The sequence below is a fragment of the Mustelus asterias genome, chromosome 4, assembly GCF_964213995.1.
Source record: "Mustelus asterias chromosome 4, sMusAst1.hap1.1, whole genome shotgun sequence".
Taxonomy (NCBI): domain Eukaryota; kingdom Metazoa; phylum Chordata; class Chondrichthyes; order Carcharhiniformes; family Triakidae; genus Mustelus; species Mustelus asterias.
The window spans coordinates 60,118,982-60,136,760 of NC_135804.1; the positions used below are offsets into that span (position 1 = coordinate 60,118,982).

A 17,779-nucleotide genomic window follows, 5' to 3' on the forward strand; every position below is an offset into this window, starting at 1 on the left:
CCATTCATTCGGGCAGGCATTTGGTCCAGAAATCCCGGCCAGCATTGCTTTAACATTTCAAAAACTCCATTCCCTCAAGGGAGTACAATTTTATGCAACTCATCCTCATGATTTAACTCTTGAAGCCCCATTGTTATTCTGCTGAGTCTGCACTACTCTCCTCCCTCACCTCGAGAAACTAAAGATGAAGGAGATTCTCTGGACGGTGCTCTGTAAACCTGCGAGGAGATTTAAACACCCAAGCAATGTAGAAATTGGAAACTGAATTTCAATTCTGATCTCCAAATACAATCTAACAGATGAAAGAAAACTGTGGCCTTAAGGGGCGGTCCTCAAAATAATTAAACGTCAAGTTGTTGGCTGCAAAGCCACTCCTTTGCTCAGTTGCCAATTGGCCCCGGGGGAGACCTCCCTGGAGATCAGCGTGTGTGACAGGCGATCCCAAACAAACAGAAATACCCAATGAGATATTCAGCCTCCATACCTGCTCCGAGAGCTTTCGGAGTGAGCGTGTGTTCGCAGGTGTATCAGGGTGTGCAGTGTACACACATTACAGATCTTTCTTGCAAGTGGTTACAACTCGATCATTGTGCCCAGGAAGTCTGGAATCTGCTGTTTAATTTACCAACATCGATCAGGTAACTTTTGCATTTGTTAAAATCAGATAACCTTTGGAGACGAGCCTTGCACTACAAGCTGGGAGAGGGAGGAGGGAGCTTTCAAGCTTTTCGTTTGCATTTCAGTTCAGACTTCTGCACCCAGTTCCCCGTCACCCTCCCTTCAAACACAAGTCGACGCCAGAGCTGAGAGTTTGGAATTGAGTTGTCAGGTCCATTTTCGAGTTTTGTGAAAACGCAGGAATCTTCCTTAAAGAAGAAGTTGGTGTTAATTCAAAAGAGAAATCTGAACAAGACAATTGACTTGAGTGATTATAACTCAGCCCCAGCCCGTGTTTAATACAATCCAGTGTCCCAGCTTTCTGTCAGATGGGCAGGGGTGACGTACGGTTTATCTAAATGTTACAAGTGAGGGTGTGAATAAAGATTTATGTCACCTGAGGCAAATCTAAGCACATCCTTTGAAAGCTAAAGTAGGTGATCAGAAGATATATCATAGCGAGGCACAATTGTGAGACGCTCCCATATATGACACAGAACATAACAGGAACCAGGATCCTGAAACATTCTGCTCCTGAGGAAGGCTCTTTGAACCTAAAACGTGAGACTGACTTGACTTTCCGTGATTCTACCCGACCTGCAGAATGTTTCTGACCCCCTCTTTGTGAAGGGGGGTCAGGCAGCCAAATTCACGAGGGGTATAAGGTGTTGCCCGAGATGCAGTGCAACGTAACCTTGTTTACTACAAGCAGGCGGGACTGACATAGTCACTATGGGCGCTTTTTATTTTGTTGCCTCGCAGATGCCACTATGTTATGATAGTCATTCCTTTACCTGCTCTCCTCCCTCTTCCAGCCGGTTGCAAGCTTCTACAAAACTGGACCCTGCTATGTACTCTGGAGACCTGGTTGTTCAACTGGGTGCACGGGACACTGGCACTCTGCGTTTAACAGGAAGTTTAGGATAAAGATGAAGGAGGATATAAGTCAGACACAAATTAATAAATTGGGAAACAGGAGGATGAAAATGGGCTAGGGAAAATAAACTCAAAAAATACTGACAAACAAATAGAACATAAGTGGGAAACATTTAAAATAGTATTAGAGTCCAGGAGAAACTTATGCCAATAAAAAGCAAGAACTCGTCAGTAGTGACATGCCATGGATAAATGGAGGAAAAGTTAAAACTAAGGAGGAAGGCATACACAACAAAAGGAGAATAAAAAGGGAATCTGAACATGTTAGGAAAGAAATAGAATAAAGGAAGGTGAAGTGGAAACTACAAAATTCAAGGAACGTTAATAGAAATAGTGAAATATTTCATAGTCACAAATGATAAAAGAAAAACAGGGTAGGCTAGGACTCCTGAGAAACACACATGAAGGCAGAAATACCTAAATAATTACTTTGCCTTGGTACTTAACAGGAAAACCAACACTAGAAGAAGTAATCGAAAAGGATATAAAGACATTTATGATAAAAATTGGGGAGAGAGTTGATAAACTAATCAAATTTAGAGCAGACAAAAACCCCAGTGCAGGTAGATTCCAGCCACATATACTAAAAAGGTTAGGGAGGAGAGAGCCAAGGCTCAATTTCCTCAAAATAGGAAAAATAGATAAGGAATAGTGTCAGAGGACTGGTATATAGGTAACATCATTCCTATATATATAAACAGTGAGATATGTTTATGGTAGGAACACTTATCTGAATCTGCTGGGCCAAATGGCCTGTTTCTGAGTTGTAAAGTTTGTAATACCTTTAAAGGACCGTCTGGGTGGAAGGTTCCAGCTTCCCCCTCTATTGCTGAAATTTTGCCTTTGTATCATCATGGTTACTGCTGGCTGCAAGGGTGGGAGCTTTGTGTGAGGGATCACACTCTCCAGTGTGAAACACCCAAACTCCCTCTGGTAACGGGTGCCCACTTTCCACAACTGTCCTTGGAACCATCGCCGTCATGGATCTAATCAAGGGTGATTTCAAATAAGAAATGGTGGAGCGAGGCAAGGAGGGGGCTTTGTATTGTTTTCTCAGGGTGTGCACTGCCCCAAGCCACAGCAGAAGGCAACCAAAGGTGTGAGGAATTTGTTATCCTGAGTTATTACCACAACACTCAAATAAATATGTGATTTGTGTGATAATGTAATGGCTTCTTTTGTTTAAGACTCTCAAACATTCTCTTTACATTTCATGAACAATGTAAGATGGGACTTTGAGTGTAATTACAATATGCATACTCCAATGTATATACTCATGTTGTTAAGACATCCAGTCCCTCATCACCAATTTGAAAGTACAATGCATTTGGGCGGCACGGTAGCACAGTGGTTAGCACTGCTGCTTCACAGCTCCAGGGACCTGGGTTTGAATCGCGGCTCAGGTCGCTGTCTGTGTGGAGTTTGCACATTCTCCCTGTGTCTGCGTGGGTTTCCTCCGGGTGCTCCGGTTTCCTCCCACAGTCCAAAGATGTGCGGGCTAGGTTGATTGGCCATTCTAAATTGCCACTTAGTGTCCCGGGATGCATAGGTTAGAGGGGTTAGTGGGTGGATATGTGGATATGGGATTGTGGTTGGTGCAGACTTGATGGGCCGAATGGCCTCTTTCTGTACTGTAGGATTCTATGATTTTAAACGTCACCTGTTCCTGCAGAAGAAACAATCTTAGCCATGATTCAGATCCAGAAGCTGGTGGGCTCAAGTCCTGTTCCTGAGACTTGAGCACAAAATCTAGGCAAGTCACATTTGTGTAAGACTGAGGATATGCTACACAGTTGAAAAGGCATCTTTTGGAAGAGACATTAAAGTTAATAGATTGGTTGTTAAGGATCCCAGTCCTGGCCAACATTTATCCTTCAACCAACAACGTAAAAGGTGACCTGATCATTTATTTCATTGCTTTCTGTGAGAGCTTGCTGTGCCTAAAGTTGATAGTGTCATTCCCTACATTACAGCACTTCAAAACTGCTTCATCACATGACCCAAGGGCTTGAAAGAACCTGAATAAGTTCAGCTTCTTTCTTTCAGAGGAAGCAAGTCCCTGTGTTTGAGTGACGTTCAACTACTGGGTGTATGCATTATCCAGATAATCTACTGGTTTTGCATGTTGTTGTTCTGCCATACTGAGCTTTGCGAGCATCCACCCCAAACACAGGGCTTGAGTACAGCTGGCTGCTGCTTGTGAAACTGCAGGCCATATGGTCTATCAGCTATAGCTATTAAATAAGATAATTCCGTTTGCATGATGTGGCCGTTGCTGGCAAGGCCACATTTATGGTGCATCCCAAATTGTCCTGAATAGTAACAGTGGTGGACAACAATCTTTCTAATTTTTATTTTGGAATGTGGGAGTGATTTAAGTTAAGTGTGTGACCCCTTAATTTTTTTTGCATCTATGCACAGATGCTAACTTTAAGAGGCTGACCTTTCCATGGCTTGCATGGGGATGTTCAGGTTGTTGTACAGTCATGTGGACATTCAGGGGACTTGGATGGGTCTACTCCTTTAATCACCCCTTGTCCTTGTGGTGATGGTTCTCCCATAACAGTGAGCGGGAGGGAATTGCAAGCTGGCGTCCTGGCGCCTAGTTTACTTTTGAGTTACAGTCATCTAACCTAAGCCCACAGATGGGTAGCTGACACCACTAGGGGGTTCTGATCGTAGTATAAAGACAGCTTAGCATTCGCCCAAAGATGAGATGGAGATTGTGTGGTTAATGACATCACTCCCTGAAAAGAAAAACAATTGTTTAAATAGATAGGAAAGGATTGACCCAACCAAAGATTTGCAGACCTACATTTTTAGGCTCTTGATGCTGTTCGTTGCCTGAATTTTAGGCTAGTGTTGGAAGGGTGAATAATGCACAGGCCTATGGAAAAATCGTTTACAACTATTATACCAAAAAATTCTTGTTAATGCAGTGTGTAAATATTCTACAGCCCTATTTCTTATCATCCATTTATATTTTAATGCATCAGAGAGCAGAGGGTGATTGTCTGAGGGAGCATGGAGGGGTTTCCAAAGTCCCAAGGACAGTTACTGCAATTCTTGATATGGGAGTGCCACCCACAGAAAGGACACCATGTGTCTGAGATCAGCTGTGCTCTTGCAAAAGGCCAAGGGTTTTGTCGAGGGTTTGGCTGAACAAGATTTAACATGCAGATGGTTCAACTGGGAGTGGGAGGGTAGGAAATGTAGCAGGACAGCTGCAATTACAGAGTTGATTGTTTAAATTCCATTCTAATTGTTACTAAACGCCCTTCTAGTTCACAATTGATTTTGTTACTCCATGTTCTGCTCTACTCTTCTTGCAATCAAATAAATTAGTGTACTGTAGACTGTCATTTTTGGCCCTTCTTCTCCCCATGAGCCCCAGGGGTCATTGTTGAAAATGAGTAGAAAATGGCTGGTTTCTATGATGGGTAGCCGAACCCCCATTCCAGTTTTATACCCAGGAGGCAAGTTGAAATTCAACTTCAGTAGATGGTAACGACAGTGTCATGGTAATATTATTGGACTAGTAATCCAGAGGCCTGGACTAATAGTGCAAAGACATGGGATGGTAGTTAATGCAGGCGATGGGCATCTAGCCCATTAGTGGGAGGGCTAGTGAGAGACCAACTCTTTTAAGGAAGGCCCACCATATTAAGTGCCACTTGGGCACTTAACTGGACAGGGATAGGCTTTCCCTGTGATCGAGGACCTGGCTTGACATGCAGAAGTCCCATCTGCTGAGATTTATTTACAGATTAATCCATGGAATTTTAAATTCCCCCAATTGCCAAGATGGGATTTGAATTCACGTATGGACTTTAATGCCCACCCCGTGGTGATTTTGATGGCAAGGGTGCAGTTAACAGGAGGGTGATTGGTGGGGACCCTACCACTTTCCTACCTCCAGCCCGATTAAATCCTTGGTCTGTGGCAGGAAGGCCTGTGGACACCCTTCCTACCCCACAGCCAATTGAGGCCCTTAAGTGGAGGATAAATGTTGAAGGGATTCATCGTATAGCAGCTGGTAATAAGACAGCACCCGGCAGGGTATCACCCTATGGGAATCTGGAATAAAATGCCAGTCTCACTAATGTTCATGAAAGAAGTTAATTGTTGTAAAAACCCATCAGATATAATAATGTCCTTTAGGGGAGGAAGTTCTTACCTGGTCTGGCATATATGTAATTTCAGATCCACACCAATGAGGTTGACTCATAACTTCACTAATAGTTTAGCAAGCCACTCAATCATTTCAACTGCTGCAGAACAGCACTGTGGGTGTACTGCACCACACGAACTACAATGGGCTCAAGAAGGCAGCTCACCACCACCTTCATGAAGGCAATGAGAGAAGGGCAATAAATTTTGGTCTAGCCTGCAATGTTCACATCTCAAGACTTAACAGAAGCTTGAGTATTTCTGGGGAAAAAGATACTTTTTGTCAGAGCTTTTTAACTTGCACTCATCTTCACAAGAATACAAATCTGAGAGACAACAAGAATACTAATCCGATGGAGACAACAAGTTTATACTGAATGCAGAGTGACTGCTGAATTCATACTATATGCAGAGAGAGTGCTGATTAGTTGGCAATCAGCACTCTCTTAGCATGCAGTATAAACTTGTTATCTCCCTCTGATTTGTAATCTTGTGAAATATCCTGATGAGCGCAAGGTAAAATGCTTCAACAAAAATATCTCTCTTTCCTCAGCAATGCTCAAGTTCTGTGCTGGCAAATGACACAATGAATAAAGAGGAAAAAACACTAAATGATGTACAATATAGAATTCTAAAAACATTGTTGTCACATTACACACTATCTAAACCACACGGGTCCACACACACCCTGGGATCCCAATTTGGAAATCAAGGTGCTTCCAGTGAAGATTATGGAAGTGTTCACCATTGGATCAAAGTAGTGAGAGCTGAGTAACACACACTGATGCAGGCAACTCAATTCCAATGAGTCTCCACAAAGGTCAGGGCACGAGGGTCAGCTAGTCACTGGAATGCCAAAGGCCAATCCAATCATTTGATATTGTCATTGTTTTAAAGGGTCAGGAAGGAAACCATGACTTTTTATTAGAAAGTTTTCCAACTACTGCTCCCCTCGTTCCACTGTAGTCTGGCCTATGTGATACGTATGTGTTTGAGTTTGCTGAAGTGCACCAAATGAGCTGAATGAATGCCGCTTGCTCATTTCAAACTATCAGACATCCAGTTCATTTGAAAGGGAAGATTTATGTGTTGGGTGCCTGTGAGGAATGATGCATGTTTATTCATATTTAACTAGATATTTCTTTCTATTTGTTCATGAATAATGCCTATGGGAATCTTGATGGGAGCTCTGTGATCATCTGCTGTAAATCATGGATGCAGTGGGTGACTGCAAGATAATAGTGAAGGTTCATATTTGCAAAGGACAGTTTCGAGCCAATTTCACACACAAGATTACGTTTACCGGAAGGGATAGTGAGTCAGAAGTGTCATATTGTAGCCATACCTCCAACCCATGTTTCCTTTGGGCCCCCTCGTCTCTGCTTTTAAAGAAAGATCTGTATTTGGGGCAGACTTTGGAGTATGATAGTGGAAGCAAAATCTCTGGAATTATTGATCAAATCAATGCTGTGATAGAAGAGGCACTGCAGATTCTTTCTGGATAGATGTTCTAGGATGGGATCATTTCTCTATCTTTGTACAATGACATTTGAGATACGGAATTCATCCGTTACAACCACGTCATATAATTGATTAGAGGAGGGAGAGTGTATGATCTGTACACACATTTATTACCAAGCCCTTTTCCCCTCTGTGGTCCTCAGTCTAGTATTTGCTTAAAATATAACAAATGTGTTATAGTGTCATTAAAGTTGATTAATTTAGTGGGTCTTCTGCTTTGTGTTGGTAAATTAAATGGACAGGTCCTGATGACAGTATGTTTGAATTTCTCAGACAGAAAGGCAAAGTGAAATGGGTTACCAATTGAGCTGCCACCGGCCACAATGTGACCCGGGACCCCGACTCCGGCACCTGAAGGGCAGGAAGCAGCAGAAAGGGCCACACCTCAGCGCAACGTGCAGCTTATCCCACCACCTGGCAGCCGACCACCGGGTTAATATCAACACTGCCACAGAGGAAGAGCTGATGACACTGCAGGGCATCAACCGGACTCTGGCGCACAACATCGTGCTTTACCGCGGTATGATCGGGGGGTTCCGCAAAATTGAGGACATGGCTCTGGTGACGGGAGTGGGGGCTGCAAAGCTCCAACTGATCAGGCCAGAGATCTGTGTGAGTAACAGGGGCTCTTCCCAATCCATGGAAAATCTGTCAAGTTTTGATCTGCTATCTTCCACCAAATTGAACATAAACATCGCTCCAGAGAAACAACTCACGGACACGCTGGGAATCACAGAGGACCTTGCCCGTAATATCGTTTGTCACCGCACTGTGCATGGGCCTTTCAAGCACGTTGATGATTTACTTCAGGTGACTGGGATGGACACGACCTTGTTGAGCATCATAAGTTCCAAACTCACCATCGCCCTCCCGAGACCCATCTCCTCCTATTCATGTGTTCGGTTAGATAACAGATCCAAACAAATCTTATCTTACTACAGTCTACAGAACCTAAGCTTGAACCCCGGGGTTTGGAATCGGCGCTCTTTAATTCGGCCTCCAGCTAAGACCTTCACCGGGATTTTTGATGGAAAGAAGATTGTTCGTATTGGCACTTGGAACCTTCAGAGCCTTACTTTGGACAAGGTCAATAATCCAGGAGTGAGGGAAGTCATCTGCTTGACACTGCTTGAAAATGGGTTTGTAATAACTTCACTCATTCATAGAATTTCCTGATCATAAACAGACTATTTGACCCAACTATGTCCAAGTTTATGCTACGCACGAGTCTCCTCCCTCCACTCAGAGTCTCACCTTATTGACGTAAACTTTTATTCATTTCTCCATCAGATGTTTACCTAACTTCCCCTTAAATGCATTAATTCCCTAAAAACAGAAACCTGGAAGGCCCATGAGGAAATTCTGATTTGATCGAGGGGGCCACCGCAAATATATCACTAGATAAATATTCTAGAGAACTTGAGGAGGTAGTGTGGAATTTGAATTCAGTCTAAGAAAATATATGAAAATTTAAACCTGGCATCAGTAAATGTGACTGTGTAGCTGTCAGATTGTTCTAATACCCAAATGATTCACCTGAAGTCCTTTGAAGGAGTGATCCTGCTGTCCAAATCTGGCGTCAATTCCATATTAAGATAGTTGGTTCTTAGCTGCTCTCTGAAATGACCTAATGAGCCACTCAGATGGGATAGGCAATAAATCTTAGTGTGGCCAATGATGGCCACCGCAAATAAATAATCAAAAGATAATTTCCCACCAAAAATGTTGCTGTAAACTATGGAGAAATAGTGTAACATGGTGAGTAGGATATGAGGGGAATACCATGAAAACTATCCCAGAGTTCTCAGATTTATACACTGATTAGAGCAAGGTAGCTGTGGGATTCATGTTATTTGTTAATACTCAACTTTGCTCAAGAAACACAATTTTCACTGCTTCTGAAACTATTAATACAAATTTACAGTACTGAAGTAAGAAATAGAGCCACAACCGATAAGTGAAGAAATCCACAGGGTTTGTCATTGTGCGTGTTGTGATAATGATGAGTGTTTGAATACACAGTAAGTTCATTTCCTCTCATAGTGCACTGGCAAAATTCCATTGTACAATATTTAAGACAATCATTAATCAGTTTGTCATATACTGGCTAGAGGCGAAATTTAAAATAGGTTACAAATTTTATATGAGGAAATTAATCAAACATTTTACTACAGGCTTTAAAGGTTTTTAACAAAGTTGGAGGAAGAGTGCAATAATATTCAGAACTGTCCCCTAAATCTTACAGTGTACCATATTAGGTAAGATATTATTGCTGACAAAGTTCCCAAACATGAAACTGAACGCTCACTGGAGTTTTCATGATCTGCAGCCGCAACTTCAGGAGGAGGTTTGAGGAATCTGACCCTCACCACCCCCTCCCAACTCCTTCCCAAGATAAATACCATGGGCTGAACTTTATGTGCCCGCAGTGGGCATGTTTCCTGCAATGGGGTGGTGGGGTGGGGAAGCACATAAAATATCTCACCCACCCCACCACCCTCCCACTCATTTCCATAACACAAATGGTGGGTGCAAACATTGGCACCAGCCCGCCATATTTAAATCAGTACTTAAGGGTCAATAATATTTATTGTCAAGCCAATGAAATATGCTGCTTATGCCATGAAATGGTTGGCCTTTTTTTTTGGTTACAGGAGGAGGGAGGGAGGGAAACATTAATGTAGTGGCTTAACATTAATGTCAGGCTTAACCACTCCTTGACACCAGTTCTTCGGCTACCCACAGTAGAGTTGAAGTGACTGAATCGACTTCTCCCAGAATCCTCCTCTGCCGCCCATGCTTGATGAGGGTTGGAAGTCCCACTTGGCCCTCGTTAATCTGCCCTGCGGCACTTTATTGCTGTGGGGTGGGTCAGGATGGTGCATGTTGACTCATGCCAGTGTTGTTTCCTGGAGGGGAAGAGGGCAGTGGCATGTTGTTCTCTACCCGCTTCCCCCCTATTATTCTGGCCAATGAATGTTTGGAAGTGGCCATTTCTCTGAAGGTTCCTCTGATCATGTGTTCTGTGAGGTAGGCAATTTGCATATATTCCAATTAGAAAAAAGAGCTACAGGGATTACAGTTCACATGTTCCTAAATAACTCTTTAACTTCATCAACTTGTCAATTTCCATTGGCTCCCCACCCACAGACTTCAAAATCCTTGAGATCATTTACAAATTCCTCCACAATGTCTTTTCACCCTACCTCTGCTATCTCCTCCAGGCCTGTGTCCCAGTCTGTATCTTACAGTTCAGTCTCTCTGGGTCTTTGAGGATTTCACTTCCCCATTGTTGCCCACTTGACCATCTGGGCTGCACTCTAGAATTTCCTCCTGAAATGTCTTCAACATATTGGGAGTGAAAGCAGTGGTTTGGAAACTCAGCCCAGTTCATAACATGTGGCTGATCCTATAACACACTCTCTGCACTGCCACAGAGGTGGAACTTCACCCCCCATTAATTTCATCCCAGCCGTAACAACCTACTCAGGACTTATTGCTTTGATTTTGACTTTGGCTAATTCTCCTGAATCACTTCACGTTCAGTGTCTCAACCCCTTTTATAAAATACATATAAACAGGAGCAAGAGTAGGCCATTTGACCCTTCAAGCCTGCTGTGCTGTTCAGTATCATCATAGCTGATCCTGTATCTCAACACTGTATCCTCTTTTGTTATTTTATTATACTAAAAACCCAATACCAATTCAGGACGTTGTTGAATTTTGAGAGAAAGAATCCAGATGGGAAAAGAGGAGTACATATTTATAAAACATTCTAAACATGGCACATGAATGACTTTTCCACACTGAGTCTTATTTATAGAAAGAAGCTAGTGAAATAATTCTATGCTTGCACAACATCTTATATCAAAACATCCTAAATCAAATCATGTAAAAGGAATTTTCTTAAAGTGGTCCATGAGCTAAGTGTTTGTGTGTATGCAGCCTTTTTAATTTATGAGTGGTTCAATTTAAAAATAACCCAGCAGCAAAGCTTTAGTCTTAAGCAAGATAAAGGTTAGGTTCTTCCAAAAACAACTGCTGAAATTTACTCAGGTAAAAATGAGAAAGTTATTACTAAAATACAGATACAAAGATTAAAAGCAGATAAAAGCTAAACTAAAATACTGTTACGATCCCAGTTGATGTTATAACTGGATGGCAAGATCCCAGAATGGAACCCTGGCTCAAAGACCATAACTTCTTAAAAATGAAACATGAAGGAAACAGTCATAGTACTGCTAATTAGTTTTGCCAACAAAAGAAAACATTTCTTAAACATGAAAGAAATGGATTATAATATGCCTTTATCCTTTCACTTAACAAATACACACAGGTTTTAAGATTTTCATGGATCGCAAAGTATATTCAAAGCTTCAATAGTTCCATTAGCACACAAGTTTGGTTTGTGGATTCTTCCTCAGAATTTCCCCAGATAATTTTCATAGCTGAGTTTTCACTTCACATTTGGCAGTAATTCCTGTCAGGATTTTGAACCAACCCCTTTCGGTTTCCTCTGCCTCAACAGGCTTACTGTTTCTTCTCACTGTCAATTGCTTTAATCAAGTCCCAGTTTCTTAATTGAATTACTTCAAAACTTCCTGTTGCCTCTGAAAGTCTTCTCCCAACTATAAATCTAGTTAAATAGAATGGCTTCTTTAACTCAAAGCTCTTGTTTCTCTCTTCCTTGATTTCTATTGGGGCATACCTTATTCTCTATTCATTTAGCTTCAGTATTCTGAAGTCTATTTTCTATCACCATTCTCTGGGTCTGTTAAGATGGCTTATTTAGCTTTGGTCTTCTCCATTGTTATAGCCTTTCTCAACCTTGATCAGAACTGAGAAAGAGACCTTACCCCCAGCTCCCTCAGCCATCAAAGAAAATACCTGCCACATGTTTTCTATACTTAAGAACACAGAGTGCTACAGTTCCACCCTCTCTCTCTGATTTTTGAACTTGTTGCTGAGGCAGATCACTTTGGATTTCAACAGGAACTGAAGTTAATCCCTAAAGAGCCAAACATTTTTTCCAACATGAAATCTATCTACAACTCCCCTCAAAATACAGAAATATTAAATTAAACCTACCTGAAACTATACCTTACTTAAAATGTTTTACCCATCCAAATATAAATCTCTTAAATCTAGCTTTGGGTTTGTTAATAATACTTAAATTAGATTTGAAATCAATCTTTGTAGGATATCAGGCAGATTGAGTGAAGGGATTAAAATTTGAGGTTCCGTTTAGCAGCTGAGATGGCTTCTGTAGTCGAATTGCCTTTTCAGGTGAACTCAGCAGGCCAGCAGGTTTTTGAGAGAGGAGGTTTAATATTCCTCTATTCTGCAACAACAGCACTTGCAACTTGCCTAAACACTTTTACCAAAATAGCAGTTCATTTCTTCCTGTTTGTCCTTCCTTGGCTGAGAACCTATTTCTCAGAGTTCTTCCTGGGGTTCTGCACACAGAAATGGCTACATTCAGCCTACCTAATTACAATCAAAACAAAATAGCTGCTATGTTATGATGAAGCATTGTTCCACCAGGCCAGAAAAGTTAATTATGTTGAGATCCTTTTGAGGTCCCTTCCTGCCTCCAGTTCCGTCAGATGTAAAATAGGTTTTTAAACCATTTTGTAGTAGTTGGCCCCTTTGAGGGCCGTGCATTGGAAGGGTCGTGTGATCCAATCACCCGATGGGAAATTAGGGCGGGGAACTCAGGGCACAGCACAGCCTTTTGTAGCCAGATTGATCCAAGAGCTGAGAATGAACACATTGATTGTAGCACCCTGTATATAATTGTGTATAATAATAAAGATGTGGAGATGCCGGCGTTGGACTGGGGTAAGCACAGTAAGAAGTCTCACAACACCAGGTCAAAGTCCAACAGGTTTATTTGCTACCAAATGGTATTTGCTACCAAATAAACCTGTTGGACTTTAACCTGGTGTTGTGAGACTTCTTACTATAATAATAAATCCATTGTAGTTTGTTAGCCAACTGGTGATCACCAATTACTGCATTTACTACACTTTTAGAGTTCAATGGACATCCCTGGAAGATGCATTTTATTTACTTCTATAGCCAGCTCTAGAGGTATGAGTCTGACCAGGTTTCAACAAATACTGGAAGGGACTATGTTGTGTTTCCATATTTACATTTTGAAAAAGGCTTTTAAATGCAGTGTAAAGATTTGAAAACAGAAATGTACCCGTGAAACAGTTGTCCTTAAAATCTGTAATGTCATATTTATACAATTGTGATAGCAGTAATTGTTGATATGTAGGCAAGCACAATTACCCTTCCGCACCAGTAAGCTTCTGCTAACAAGGCAAATGACCAGTTAATCTGATTGGTTTAGGGAGGAAAGCTGGGCCGAATACCAGACACTTTCTTACGCTTGTTAAATGCCTTGCCATGTCATCAAATATACAGGAAATGGTACAGTGGAGCCCCATTGTAACGCGCCCCGATTTAGCGCGAAATCGGATTTGACGCGATGAATCATTGGACCTTTTTTTTACTATTTCCGGTTTAGTGATTTAGCACGACCCCGATTTAGCGCGACCCCGATAACATTTGCGATAACATTTTATGGACCCTGACCATTGCGTTACAACGGGGCTCCACTGTATCAATAAATATGACAAGGTATTCACAGTACTGAAGGAGGCCATTCTGCCCAACTGGTCGACACTAATGCATTACTGCAGTGCATGCAGCAGACAGTAGACACTGCAGCCAGTGTTGGAAGAAATGGTTGTTATGTCAACATAGCCCTTGGCAATCTCAATTTACTCATGACAGAAAGGAGTGTTAACATTGTTGGGTTAATACAGCACATTAATTTTCACTTTACAATCTGTACAACTGAAAGCAATTGTGCTTTTACGAACATGCTGTGTTATCTGGGTAACTGCAGGCTCTGAACAGCCTTTGTTTGACCCTGTTTGTGATCAATATTTATACAATGGATGTTCTGATAAACAGGTGAAAACAGGCCAAGAAACTGGAATTTGTAATCATATTGGGACTAGCTTTACCACACAGACTGCAACTATTCAAGAAGGCAGCTCACCACTACCTTCTGAAGGGCGCCTAGGGATGGGCAATAAATATTAGCCTTTCCAGTGAGGCCCATATATGTATTAATTTTTTTTAAAGTACAGGGCCGTTTTGCGATTGGATAGGAATGGGTTTATCAGGTTTCTGTGGGAAAGATATGTGGCAATGGGAGGAAATCACACTAAAAGTTCAAAACCAATTGAACTGGATTATGCAATTTTCTGAAATAGAATCAGCAAAACATTAGGAGTGTGAAATAAACCTGTTCCCCCCCCCCCCCCCCCTTTACCTCAGTGCTCTTGACATTGTAGCTCCTGTAACGTGTGGGTAATTCTATGTAATATTGAAGCTTTGAGGCCAATTTTAGTTGGTGTTGAGGGGAAACGTAACATTTTCCGCTAGGACATTCAAGGCAGATATTTCTCTCTGGGCCTCAGAGGTGATGAAATATCAAGGCTGCGAAATATTGATCAGCCAACCTGCAATTTAACCTTGCCCCATGGCTAGTTTGTTGACGTCAGGCAGTTTTCCAAGGTTAAGGTCATCAGAGTAACTTGGTCAGTTGCCTGACAATCGCTGGATTGCCCTGTGATTGATTGATCAATCCAGAAGCAGCAGTACTTTTAATGTGTAATGCTCCCCCAAACCTTGGTCCTTTCAAGTTTGTGTGCCCAACTCTCCTCAAGATTTCCAACATACTCTTGCTGCAACTTCAACAGTCCAGCACCACATGGCAGTGTTCTTTTTATCCTTGGGCCACTAACTTAGGAGAGGTTGGGGACAAGGTGGGGCGGAGGGGTGCTGGTGGAGGGGGAGCAATTGACCTTGTAAAGGGAAGAACATTCACTCTTCTCTTACAGGATCAATAACCTCAAGGGGCGACAACTAAGATGGGTACTCCCTATGTCAGGAGTTCCCAGTCCACCTGGTGCAATCACGGTTTAGTATCTTACGGAAGCTCATTAGTTTGAGTTGTAACAGATGGATACAGCCCAATAACCAGATGTAATTGTTATTGTACTGACTTCCTGGAATTGACCCTATATGTATTTTGTTCAATATTTCCTTCTTCCCTTTAAAGATTCAGCCTCCTTGAGGCATTGTGTTCTGTGTTTTCCTAAGCCAGTCTACTTGTGTCCTATAACTCAAATGGGGCCTTCTTCCATTGTCTATAGTTTTTGTATAAAATAGAATCACATGGTTGCGATATTATTATGTTCTTTCCCTGTGTTATCAGCTAACATTGTGCTGAGGTGAGGTACTGTTTGTATGCCACACGATTATCACTCACAGGATGTTTTGAATAGGTTCCCTTACCTCCCGTCTATATTTCTGCTCTGAGACCATACTTATGCATCATGGGGTATTGCTTTGTCCACTATCAACCAAAAATAAATAAGACAAACGGATTGAGTGTGTGTCACGCGAAGCACAATGATAGCAGTATGCAGCCCCAATTTCCCTCCAACTGTTGGTGACATGTCTTCATCTGTCTAAGCCCGAAGCTCTGGAATTCTCTCCCTAAATCCCTTTGACTTTCTCTTCTCCTTTAAGATGCTGCTTAAATCCTTCCTCTTTGACTAAGCTTTTGATTATATAGTCTGCTATCTCCTAATGTGTCCCGGTGTCATATTTTGTCTGAAGTGCTTTGTGAAAGCGCTGTGAAGCATTTTATGATGTTAAAGGTGGTGTATAAATTCACATTCCTTTTTTGTTGCTGTGAGGGTGAAACAGTGCGATGGGCAATCCCTCCCATGACTGGGGTTTGAATCTCATCCTAAATCATAGTCAAAGATCTCCTATCGTTTATGGGCTGGCGATTAATGAGTTTGGATGGGTCTCAACCCAGTCCTCAGTGGGCATGAACCACACTTAATACAGTAAGTACAAGGTGGCATAGATCCTGAAGGCATAAACAATTTTCCCCCAAGTGGACATCAATTGCAGCCTAACTAGCTAACCCGTCTCTGCCAGCTGGATAACGGGTGCCAATCAGATCCTGCCCCAGACAAAACTGCACACAGGCGGATTGCAGAGATGAGCAATCCAGATACGAGATTCTCTCATTTTGCCCCCAGTCGTACCACCAAATCTGTTGCCTCAAGATTGGAAAAACCCTGCTCTTAACTTCTAGTTGAAGTGCCTAACATGACATTGTATTGTTTGCAGGATCAAGTTATTGGCGATGCAGGAGGTACTGCATGAAGATGTTTTAGATAAGGTAACTCCCCATCTGTTTGCTTTATTCAGTCTTGCATGCGGAATGTTTCATCGCAAACACAGGGAAGAATTCAGTATCACAGAATAGCTACAGCACAGAAATAAGGCCATTCAGCCTGACATATCTATACTAGCTTTCCGAAAGAGCAATATACATAGTGCCACTCTCTAGTCTTCTCCTCAGCCCTGCACATTTTTCTTTTTCAGTTAGTAATCCGACTCGCTGTTAAATGCCTCAATTGAATCTGCCTCCAGCACACTCTCAGGCAGCATCCTCCAGATTCAAATGACTCGCTGCATGAAAAATCTTTTCCTCATGTCTCCGTTGCTTTTTTTATTAATTACCTTAAATTTGTGCCCTCTGGCTCTCAATCCTTCCACCTGGGTGGCATGGTGGCATAATGGTTTGCACTGCTGCCTCACAGCGCCAGGGACCCAGGTTCAATTCCTGGCTTGGATCACTGTCCGTGCAGAGCCTGCATGTTCTCCCCGTATCTGCGTGGGGTTCTCTCAGGTGCTCCAGTTTCCTCCCACAATCTGAAAGACATGCTGGTTAGGTGCATTCTTCATGCTAAATTCATCCTCAGTGTACCCGAACAGGCGCCAGAGTGTGGCGACTAGGGGATTTTCACAGTAACTTCATTGCAGTATTAATATAAGCCTACTTGTGACACTAATAAATAAACTAGACTAAACAGCGGGCACAGTTTTTCCCCATCTGCTCTGTCCAGATCCCTCATGATTTTGTATGCTTCTATCAAACCTCTTTACAATCTTCTCTTCTCCAAGGAAAACAGTCCTAACCTCACCAATCTATCTATCTAAGTTTCTCATCCCTCATATGTGAAAACATTCCCGGCAACTTACTCATTTTAAAGAGGAATTTTCCTCAGGGTAATTACTGACGATTAAGTCTCTTTTTCACCAGATGCTCCCGCCCCTCCCAAGATTCTGACCATATTGTACAAGCTAGCAAAAATGTAGTGAGAAATTTTCCATTCAGAGCATCTCCATGCCGATGATAGGACATGACTGAGGTGACGGGGTTTGACCTTACAGTCAAGCATTCCTGTTATTCTTGGGTTAGCAGGTAATGGTCACATGTTACATTGAACTTTGACCAACATTATCTGTTTGAAGTATGTCATGTTCAGTGACTGAAAAAAGGCAGTTATGGATGTCACACGAGACAAACACACAATCAGGAGATAGC

The 17,779-nt window shown here is 42.1% G+C and overlaps 1 protein-coding gene across 2 annotated transcripts in view; it reads left to right on the forward strand.

Moving 5' to 3' along the window:
* The first annotated feature begins 448 nt into the window (after positions 1-448).
* Positions 449-17,779, forward strand: part of LOC144492743 (endonuclease/exonuclease/phosphatase family domain-containing protein 1-like) — a 40,530-nt gene continuing 23,199 nt past the window's right edge. Inside the window, exons 1-3 of one of the 2 annotated variants that reach the window (XM_078211122.1) lie at positions 449-638; positions 7,558-8,423; positions 16,516-16,567. In XM_078211122.1, coding sequence (XP_078067248.1) covers positions 7,576-8,423; positions 16,516-16,567 — 900 coding nt within the window. In that variant the 5' untranslated portion in view covers positions 449-638; positions 7,558-7,575. The remainder of the gene's footprint in view (positions 639-7,557; positions 8,424-16,515; positions 16,568-17,779) is intronic. The other variant, XM_078211123.1, reaches the window with a different exon arrangement.